The 10,274-nt window shown below is 49.7% G+C and overlaps 1 protein-coding gene across 1 annotated transcript; it reads right to left on the bottom strand.

Annotated features, from left to right (window-relative positions):
• Positions 1 to 259: 259 nt before the first annotated feature.
• Positions 260 to 9,428, bottom strand: LOC128399331 (thialysine N-epsilon-acetyltransferase-like). The gene is made up of 6 exons (XM_053360648.1): positions 9,127 to 9,428; positions 7,720 to 7,771; positions 6,926 to 7,009; positions 6,202 to 6,300; positions 4,092 to 4,132; positions 260 to 584 (listed from the first exon to the last, which is right to left on the bottom strand). Exons 1-6 carry the CDS (start codon positions 9,187 to 9,189, stop codon positions 396 to 398), a joined length of 528 nt encoding a protein of 175 aa, XP_053216623.1. The 5' UTR covers positions 9,190 to 9,428; the 3' UTR covers positions 260 to 395.
• Between the last annotated feature and the right edge of the window lie 846 nt (positions 9,429 to 10,274).

The raw sequence follows: 10,274 nt of genomic DNA, 5'->3' as shown, positions 1-10,274 counted from the left end.
CAGGGGTCCCTTTACCTAGGAAAAGATTTGCAATGGAAACCGTGCAGGATTGGAGAGAGATCCAAGGATTCAATGAATCCTATCTATGTTTAAAGTTGATTGTATTTGAATGGAAATATTTGTAAAAACTGAAAATAAACCACAATGAAACAAAAATAGGCTTACAAAACTCTTACAGGCTTTTATTTAAAGGTATAGTCTGTATTTCACTATGGAATCCTCTAATGTCAGGAAGAAATCTGCGTAAGGTACTGTATAGTCTCCTGTGAATTTTTTCCTTCCTCTCCCTTTTCCCAACCAGTTAGTCAAATGAAATAAACTCTTTATGTACAGTATAAACTCTGTTATGGATAACAGCAGGGGGCGCTCTTTGACCTCCCCATTTAACAGGGAGTTCAGCGAGTGATTTTCTCTTTCCCGTGTTGCCGCAACCTTTGCAAGGCGTCCAGATCCAGAACCATGCAGTGCAGATCTTCGGAGTCGGTGGTGTCGTGAGCCCCCAGGCGGACGTAAAACTCCTTGGCCGGCCGGTTCCATTCCATGGCGACAAACTTCATCTCCACGCAGCCGGCCTCCAGGGCAATCTACGTCCGAGGAGGAGGACAGAGAACGGACATAGCAAAGGTTCGCTGGATTTACGTATAAGCTAAACAAGCTACAGTGGACGCTCGGGTTGCGAACGTGATGCGTGCGGGATGCACGTTTGCAACCAGCAGCGGCGCGTCTGCGCACACGCTGGTTGCAATTCGGCACTTCTGCGCATGCGCAAAGCGTGATTTAGCACTTTTGTGCATGCACAACCACCAGAACCCGGAAGTAACCCATTCCGGGTTTTGGCGGTCTGTAACCTGAAAAAACACAACCTGAAGCATCTGTAACCTGAGGTATGACTGTATAGCTTAGGGCCCCACTCTCTTGGGGTCCCCAAAAAAAATTTAAAGGGGAAAAATAACCTGGATGTACATTTGCAAAATATGAGATAAAAAAACAAATTAAATAAAACCTACCTACAGCAACAGCATTTTATGTTGTGTTGTGTAGGCTCCTATGAAAAAAGTCATGGGCCCCGCCTGCTAGCCTGCTCCCTAAAATATCACTGGTTTGCTCCTTTCTATATATAGGGTGCCTACATTCTGCTATTTCTAATTATTAGTAGTTTGCATCATATGTTTACACCTATTATTATTTCATGTTATAGCAAGTTTCTAGACCTGGATTATGAGTCTTTGTAAATTGTGTTTCTAGAGGAGCTTTTCTTATTGCCAAATGCCAATGTGTTTGCATTATGAAGTTTGTTATGAATTTAAAAAACCATTTAAAGTTAGAGCTTAATTATTTCACTATTAATATAAAGGTAAAGGTACCCCTCCTTGTACGGGCCAGTCTTGACAGACTCTAGGGTTGTGCGCTCATCTCACTCTAGAGGCCGGGAGCCGGCACCGTCCGCAGACACTTCCGGGTCACGTGGCCAGTGTGACATCGCTGCTCTGGCGAGCCTGCACCAGCGCAGCACACGGAACACCGTTTACCTTCCCGCCAGAGCGGTACCTATTTATCTACTTGCACTTTAAGGGTGCTTTCGAACTGCTAGGTGGGCAGGAGCAGGGACCAAAAGACAGGAGCTCACCCCGCCGCGGGGATTCGAAGCGCCGACCATACGATCGGCAAGTCCTAGACACTGTGGTTTTACCCACAGCGCCACCCGCGTCCCCACTATTAATATACTTCTTCCTAATTGCATTTCACTATTAATATACTTGAGGGACACAGGTGGCGCTGTGGTCTAAACCACAGAGCTTAGGGCTTGCTGATCAGAAGGTTGGAGGTTCGAATCCCCGCAATGACGGGGTGAGCTCCCATTCCTCGGTCCCTGCTCCTGCCAACCTAGCAGTTCGAAAGCACGTCAAAGTGCAAGTGGATAAATAGGCACCGCTCCGGCGGGAAGGTGAATGGCGTTTCTGTGCGCTGCTCTGGTTCGCCAGAAGCGGCTTAGTCCTGCTGGCCACATGACCCGGAAGCTGTACACCGGCTCCCTCGGCCAATAAAGCGAGATGAGCGCCGCAACCCCAGAGTCGGACACGACTGGACCTAACGGTCAGTGGTCCCTTTACCTTTTAGTAAAATACTTCTACTTAATCGGATTTCAGTTCAACAATCATATTGATTAATGTCTCAACAAATGAAATTGATCTGTAAAAAATGTTACTTGAAAAGAAAAGAGGGACATTGCACATACTTTGTAAACCAAGAAAATCTTTAATAAAAATACATTTTAAAAAATTGCTTTGATAAAATACAGCAACAAATTGGACATATAAAGGACCCCATTACCTTCAGTAGCTTAGGGCCTCATCAAACCTAAATCCGGCCCTGGGTGCATTGCAGAGGGTTGGACTAGATGACCCTCGGGATCCCTTCTGACTCGGCAATTCTAGGGCCTTGCTTTAAAACATTCCCCACGCCACTCGGATGGGTGTGCTCATCAGTATGTGGATGACACCCAGCTCTACCTTTCTTTCAAATCAGAACCAGCGAAGGCAGTGAAGGTCCTGTGCATGTCTGGAGGCGGTTCGAGGATGGATGGCGGCTAACAGATTGAGGTGGAATCCTGACAGGACAGAAGTGCTGTTTTGGGGGGACAGGGGGCGGGCGGGTGTGGAGGACTCCCTGGTCCTGAATGGGGCAACTGTGCCCCTGAAGGACCAGGTGCGCAGCCTGGGAGTCATTCTGGACTCACCGCTGTCCATGGAGGCGCAGGTCAATTCTGTGTCCAGGGCAGCTGTCTGCCAGGTGCGCAGGATGAGACCCTCCCTGCCCGCAGACAGTCTCACCAGAGTGGTGCATGCTCTGGTTATCTCCTGCTTGGACTACTGCCATGCGCTCTACGTGGGGCTACCTTTGAAGGTGACTTGGAAACTACAACTAATCCAGAACACGGCAGCTAGACTGGGGACTGGGAGCGGCCGCCAAGACCACATAACACCGGTCCTGAGAGATCTGCATTGGCTCCCAGCACGTTTCCGAGCACAATTCAAAGTGTTGGTGCTTCCCTTGAAGGCCCTAAATGGCCTCAAAGGCCCAGTAGACCTGAAGAAGGGGACGCGGGTGGCGCTGTTGGTTAAACCACAGAGCCTAGGGCTTGCCGATCAGAAGGTCGGCGGTTCGAATCCCCGCGACGGGGTGAGCTCCCGTTGCTCGGTCCCTGCTCCTGCCAACCTAGCAGTTCAAAGGCACGTCAAAGTGCGAGTAGATAAATAGGTACCGCTCCGGCCAGAAGGTAAACGACGTTTCTGTGCGCTGCTCTGGTTCGCCAGAAGTGGCTTAGTCATGCTGGCCACATGACCCGGAAGCTGTATGCCGGCTTCCTCGGCCAATAAAGCGAGATGAGCACCGCAACCCCAGAGTTGTCCGCTACCCTAGAGTCATCCATCATTCTGCCCGGACACTGAGGTCCAGCTCCGAGGGCCTTCTGGCGGTTCCCTCACTGCGAGAGGCCAAGTTACAGGGAACCAGGCAGAGGGCCTTCTCGGTGGTGGCCCCCGCCCTGTGGAACGCCCTCCCAGCAGATGTCAAGGAAATAAACAGCTATCTGACTTTTAGAAGACATCTGAAGGCAGCCCTGTTTAGGGAAGTTTTGAATGTTTGACGTTTTATTGTGTTTTTAATATTCTGTCGGGAGCTGCCAAGAGCGGATGGGAAACCCAGCCAAATGGGGGCGGGGTATAAATAATAAATTATTATGATTATTATTATCTGCTCCCACTGCCCAAATGGATCCTGGGAACTGTAGTCCACTAAGGATGCTGAGCACTGTTTGGAAACTTTGTTTTCCCAATCTGGGGCCCTCCAGATGTTTTGAGCTGCAGCAAGCGCAGTGGGTTGGGATAGATGGTCTTTGGGGGTCCCTTCCAACTCTACGATTCCATAAGGATGGCAACCCTATTCCTCTTTCTGATGTAGGGGCTGTATTCTGGGATGCAGGTGGGCCCCCCCGAAATTGCAACGCTTTTTCGGGGAGCAGGAGGCGGCTGCAAGCTATAGATCCCAGGAAATGATCAAAATATAAGCAGGATTTCAGGCTGCCAACTCACCTCTGCTACTTTGCTCAATAACTGCTTCCCGATTCCTTTGCCTGGCGGAGAAGGTGGACAGAAAGAGGAGTCGGTAGGAGCCGCAACAAAAACAGCCTTCCCCAACTTGGCGCCCTCCGGCCATTTGGAACTACAACTCCCACCAGCCGCGGCGCCGATGGGAGTTGTAGCGCAAAACAGCTGGAGGGCACCAGCTTCCGAATAAGAACTCCACCAAAAAAACTAGGGGATTCTGTAAAAAGCACACAGATTAATAGTCCAACGTTGGACTGTAAAACATTATAAATAGACCATAGCAAGGGGGGGAACCAGAAGAATCCAATTTTTGAACTAGAATTGGTGTGATTCTTCAGACATTTGCCAGAACCTCATTGCAGTGGGTTCTGATTCTATAATTCCCAATTCTCTCACTGGGCTGTAAATGAGAGAAGGAGTCCGGGCGTCGGAGTCCAAAGTTGCTTTTTAAACCGCAGCATAAGAGATAAGCGAAAATGGAACCATTTTAACACCAGCGAAGTTACTCTTTATTTACAAAAGGCCGAAAGAGGATGGGAGCAATTTTCGCAGGCTGTGTGGCTCTTCCTTGTGCTGAGTTGTAAAGAAAACGACCATAATAATGCATGTTTTCACCTATATAAAAGGCAGGAAAATAGGAGGGCGTTGCACAATTACACCAGTCTTACTCTGAGGTGTAACTTCCTTTAAAAACAGGAGCAACTTCAGTTTTGAAAGGGCTCCTTCTACTTCGGTTCTGCTCCCAACCTCTTTCGAAATCCTTTATCTATATTATAGATTCTCGTCTAATTGCCAACACCTTTGTAAGTGATTTTGTTCTAACTCCACATACTTTCTCCCAGGTCCATAGTCCGGTGACCTAGAGTAGCTATCGATAATCTTTGTGCCCAAACACACACAGCCTAGTTTTTCTAAGAATCACAGAACTGGAAAGTTGGAAGGGACCTAAGGGTCATCCAGCCTGACCCGCGGTGTGCCACTCTGTAGTTAACTAGGAGAATAATTAATGGTTGCTATTAATTTGATTTTGAATTGATTTTAGAATGAATTGACCCGGGTGCCCACCAGATGTTTTGGACGTTGGGAGTGGTAGTCCAAAAACATCTGGAGGGCACCGGGTTGGGGAAGGCTAGTTTTTAAGCCTCCTTACTTGCCTCCAAGTTAAGGGTCCGTTTAGGTTGTTGCGCCGTTACTCCTGTTCAGGGAAGTTTTTAATGTTTGGTGAATTACAGTGGCACCTTGGTTGACGAACTGAATCCGTTCCGGAAGTCCGTTCCTAAACCAAAGCCTTCTTAATTTATAAATGGAACACACTCAACAGGAAGCAGAACATGTTCTGCTTCCAAGGCAAAGTTCACAAACCAAAACACCTACATCCGGGTTTGCAGCATTCTTAATCCGAGTTGTTCATAAACTAAAGGTAAAGGGACCCCTGACCATTAGGTCCAGTCGTGGCCGACTCTGGGGTTGCGGCGCTCATCTCGCTTTATTGGCCGAGGGAGCTGGGGTACAGCTTCAGGGTCATGTGGCCAGCAGGACTAAGCCGCTTCTGGCGAACCAGAGCAGCGCACGGAAACGCCGTTTACCTTCCCGCCAGAGCGGTACCTATTGATGTACTTGCACTTTGACGTGCTTTTGAACTGCTAGGTTGGCAGGAGCTGGGACCGAGCAACGGGAGCTCACCCTGTCGTGGGGATTCGAACTGCCGACTTCTGATCGGCAAGTCCTAGGCTCTGTGGTTTAACCCACAGCGCCACCCGCGTTCATAAACTAAACTGTTCTTAAACCAAGGTACCACTGTATTGTATTTTAATATTCTGTTGCAAGCCGCCCAGAGTGGCTGGGGAAACCCAGCCAGATGGGCGGGGTATAAATAATAAATGATTATGATTATGATTATTTGCGAGGGATGGGCTAGATGACCCACAGATGTCCCTTTCCAGCTGTACCTTTCTATATACCCAGCACAAAAGCTGAGTTGTAGCATCTTCTCCGAGGAAGGAGAGAGGAGGCTCTCGATTGGTCGACAGAATCCCCTAGGTGCCTCACAGCCCCTGACACTGCTATAACTTGGCCGGACGCTCCCACCACGTACCTCTGAATTCTGCCACCACGTAGAGGTTTTCCAGGTACACCATTCTTCCGTGGTTGACGTTGTACCCAAAGAAGTACAGGGCATGGCCAATAGGACGAGCTGCAGTGGGGAAAATAGCAAAGGATAGGTCTTCATGCAAGGGAGTAAACGGTGGTAGGAGAAAATATTATTCCTCTTGCTCTGCCCCTTCAACTTACTAGCACTTTACACCTTGGAGTAATTTACACCAAGGAGCTGAGCTTAGGGTGGGGGTGCATTGGGGGAAATAGCAAAGCATAGGTCTTCATGCAAGGGAGTAAACGGCAGTAGGAGAAAGGAAAATTCTTCCTCTTGCTCTGCTCCTTCAACTTACTAGCACTTTACACCTTAGAGTAATTTACACCAAGGAGCTGAGCTTAGGGTGGGGATGCATTGGGGGAAATAGCAAAGGATAGGTCTTCGTGCAATGGAGTAAACGGCAGTAGGAGAAAATATTATTCCTCTTGCTCTGTCCCTTCAACTTACTAGCACTTTACACCTTGGAGTAATTTACACCAAGGAACTGACCTTAGGGTGGGGGAGCATTGGGGGAAATAGCAAAGGATAGGTCTTCATGCAATAGAGTAAACGGTGGTAGGAGATAGAGAAATTCTTCCTCTTGCTCTGTCCCTTCAACTTACTAGCACTTTACACCTGGGAGTAATTTACACCAAGGAGCTGAGCTTACAGTGGGGATGGCTCTTACCTGGCTTGCACCCATTTTCCACAGGCTGTTCAGCCAGGAGGCATTTGAAGAAGGGGTCCTTGCCAAAGCCGTCCGCTTTTAAAACTGCGTGCCGGGAAGGAAAACAAGGAAGGAAAAAGTGTTTTAGGTCGAGTCCACTCTGGACCTGGCTAAATGGAATTGCAGAGTTGGAAGGGACCTGGGGATCATCTAGTCCAACCCCATGCAAGGCAGGAATCGCGATTCAAGAATCCCTGTTTAAAAACCTCTGAAAGACAGTCCACCATCTTCCAAGGCAGCCCCTTCCACCCGCTTTCACCACCATAAAATTATTGCTAATGTTTAGTTGGACTCTCCCATTTTGCCGTCGGTTCGGGTGGAGCCAGAACCAACGAAAGAGGCAGAGTCACCGAATTGTGGCAGTGCGGTGCAGTGGTTAGAGGGTTTCAAGAACTCAAGCAGAGCCTTCTTATTGATGATTTTATTGCTTCATCTTTTTGGGGGAAGCAGTTTTGAGGGTGTTTTGTTTTTTGTTTTACAATCAAGCGGTGTACAAAACTGATCAAATAAATAAATATGAAACAGAAAAGTCCCAGTATGCTATATTACCTATATTAACAAGTGAGAACTTAAAAGAAAACTCAGGACTGCATTGCCACTTTCTTAAGAGCGATGGGCTGATTTGTACTTGCAACTTTTTTGGGGTAACAACTTTAGAGGCAGTTTGCAGCAAAACTTCCTGGAACTCTTTATTGGCGTGGAGAGAGCTTATGGATTCGCACCCGGCACGCCTAACGCAGCACTCCCAGCCTTACCTTGAGAATTGATCGTCACATCCTCCAGTAAGTGGTGAAAGTCAGCAATTTCCTGGGCGGATCGAAGAACAGAAAGCAGGCATTCAAGTCAACGTTCAAAAGCTCCCTGGCGCTGCGCCAGGCCTCGCCCAGGGTTCTCTGTGTGCCAGACTTCTTCAGAGTAGTGATCTACTATGAGTGGTGTAGAATCACAGAACGGTAGAGTTGGACGGGACCCCCAAGGGACATCTAGCTGAACCCCCTGCAATGCAGGAATCTTTAGCCCGATGCGGAGCTCGAACCCGTGACCCTAAGCACCAGGGCCGGATTTAGGTCTGATGAGGCCCTAAGCAAGGTAATGGGGCCCTTGATATGTCCAGCTGTCCTTTGTCAACAACAAATTGTCGCTGTTTTTTGTGTTGAATATATGCTATATGGTCATTTATGGACCTAAAAAGTATAGCAGTTTGAAAGCACGTCAAAGTGCAAGTGGATAAATAGGCACCGCTCCGGTGGGAAGGTAAATGGCGTTTCCATGCGCTGCTCTGGTTCGCCAGAAGCGGCTTAGTCCTGCTGGCCACAAGACCCGGAAAAGCTGTGGACAAACGCCAGCTCCCTCGGCCAGTAAAGCGAGATGAGCGCCGCAACCCCAGAGTCGTCCGCGACTGGACTTAACGGTCAGGGGTCCCTTTACCTTTACCTTTTAAAGAGGTATCTAAAGCCATTTGCGAGGGACGCGGGTGGCGCTGTGGGTTAAACCACAGAGCCTAGGGCTTGCCGATCAGAAGGTCAGCAGTTCAAATCCCCGCAATGACGGGGTGAGCTCCCGTTGCTCGGTCCCTGCTCCTGCCAACCTAGCAGTTCAAAAGCACCTCAAAGTGCAAGCAGATAAATAGGTACCGCTCCGGCGGGAAGGTGAATGGCGTTTCCGTGCGCTGCTCTGGTTCGCCAGAAGCGGCTCAGTCATGCTGGCCACATAACCCAGAAGCTGTATGCCGGCTCCCTCGGCCAGTAAAGCGAGATGAGCGCCACAACCCCAGAGTCGGTCACGACTGGACCTAACGGTCAGGGGTCCCTTTACCTTTAAAGCCATTTGCACATAACAAATAGGAGCCTACAAAACACTGTTGCTGTATGCAGGTTTTATTTTATTTGTTTTTTATCTTATATTTTGGAAATGTACATCCAGTTGTTTTTTCCTGTAAAAAAATTTTGGGCCCCCATAATTTGTATAATTTGGAATATATAATTTGGCTTGATTGAAAACTTTTAATAAATATTATTTTTTTAAATGGGGGTGGGGGCAAGAGAGTGGGGCCCTGGGCTACAACTTGCTTAGCTGATGCGTACATCCGGCACTGCCCAGCACCCTGTTCTAACAGTGGCGAGAAACCTGTCTGCGGGATTCGAACTCAAGACCGCACTCACATGTATCAGGCTCATGAGGTTCTCGCAATCCTCGACCGTGGCTTCTCGGATGACACACTCCATCCTCCTCCGCCGGCGACGCGCGTCTCCAAAGCCTCTCTTTGCGTTACCAGGAACCTGCTTTTTTTATTATACGCCCCACCCCACCCGTGGAGTGCGCAGCCTTCCCGATCTCTCGTGAAAAAGTGAGATATTTTCCCACCTGGGAAGATGCGTGCCGGCGAGAGGTGGAAAAGTGCGACTCCGAAGTCGCGGCGCAAAGCGTGGGAGTTTTTAACACCCGCGGAGGAGCGCGTCTCTAAGACGCTTAGGGAGGGAGGGAGGGAGGGCAGTGGGCGCCCGCCCACGCAAAAGGGGCGGGGCAAGCGGTAGAGAACAAAGGGAGAACGGCAGCCAGCCCCCACCTGAGCAGGGGGGGGGGCTGTTGCGCCCTTCTGCCACCCCCGCCCCAGATCCGAGCCTGTGGGGGGATGCGCCAACCGTGCGCCAGAGCTGCGCCCCCCCATCAAGTAAGACAGTAACAGTACTTCTCTAACTGACCAATCATGTCGGTTCGGCACCCCCCAAAAAAGTCCTCCCCCCAAAAAACCGTCCTGGCTACCTCCATGCCTCCAGGCTGCTCCCAGGCACCATCAAAGTAGTTTTACGTTGCGGGTGGGGCGGGGCGAGCATCATCCTGGTAACTAGTCGTTTAGTCGTGTCCACCTCTTCGTGACCCCCTGGACCAGAGCACGCCAGGCCCTCCTGTCTTCCACTGCCTCCCGCAGTTTGGTCAAACTCATGCTGGTGGCTTCGAGAACACTGTCCCACCATCTCGTCCTCTGTCGTCCCCTTCTCCTTGGGCCCTCCATCTTTCCCAACATCAGGGTCTTTTCCAGGGAGTCTTCTCTTCTCAGCAGCCACTCCCAGATTGATTGATTCCAGTATACCTGAAGGAGCGTCTCCACCCCCATCGTTCTGCCTGGACACTGAGGTCCAGCGCTGAGGGCCTTCTGGCGGTTCCCTCACTGCGAGAAGTGAGGTTGCAGGGAACCAGGCAGAGGGCCTTCTCGGTGGTGGCGCCTGCCCTGTGGAACACCCTCCCACCAGATGTCAAGGAAATAAACAACTACCTGACTTTTAGAGGACATCTGAAGGCAGCCCTGTTT

Source organism: Podarcis raffonei, chromosome 13 (assembly GCF_027172205.1).
Source record: "Podarcis raffonei isolate rPodRaf1 chromosome 13, rPodRaf1.pri, whole genome shotgun sequence".
Taxonomy (NCBI): domain Eukaryota; kingdom Metazoa; phylum Chordata; class Lepidosauria; order Squamata; family Lacertidae; genus Podarcis; species Podarcis raffonei.
Note: the sequence above shows the minus strand (reverse complement) of the source record. Positions and strands in the feature narration are given on the sequence as shown.

Bases quoted from the DNA above. Each gene is read 5' to 3' on its own strand.
- LOC128399331 (XM_053360648.1), bottom strand. From the start codon at position 9,189: ATGGAGTGTGTCATCCGAGAAGCCACGGTCGAGGATTGCGAGAACCTC. The intron at 7,772-9,126 runs GTGAGTGCGGTC...CGATCCGCCCAG, and splicing joins ACCTCATGAGCCTGATACAT to GAAATTGCTGACTTTCACCA. The intron at 4,133-6,201 runs GTACGTGGTGGG...CTTCTCCGCCAG, and splicing joins CGTGGTGGCAGAATTCAGAG to GCAAAGGAATCGGGAAGCAG.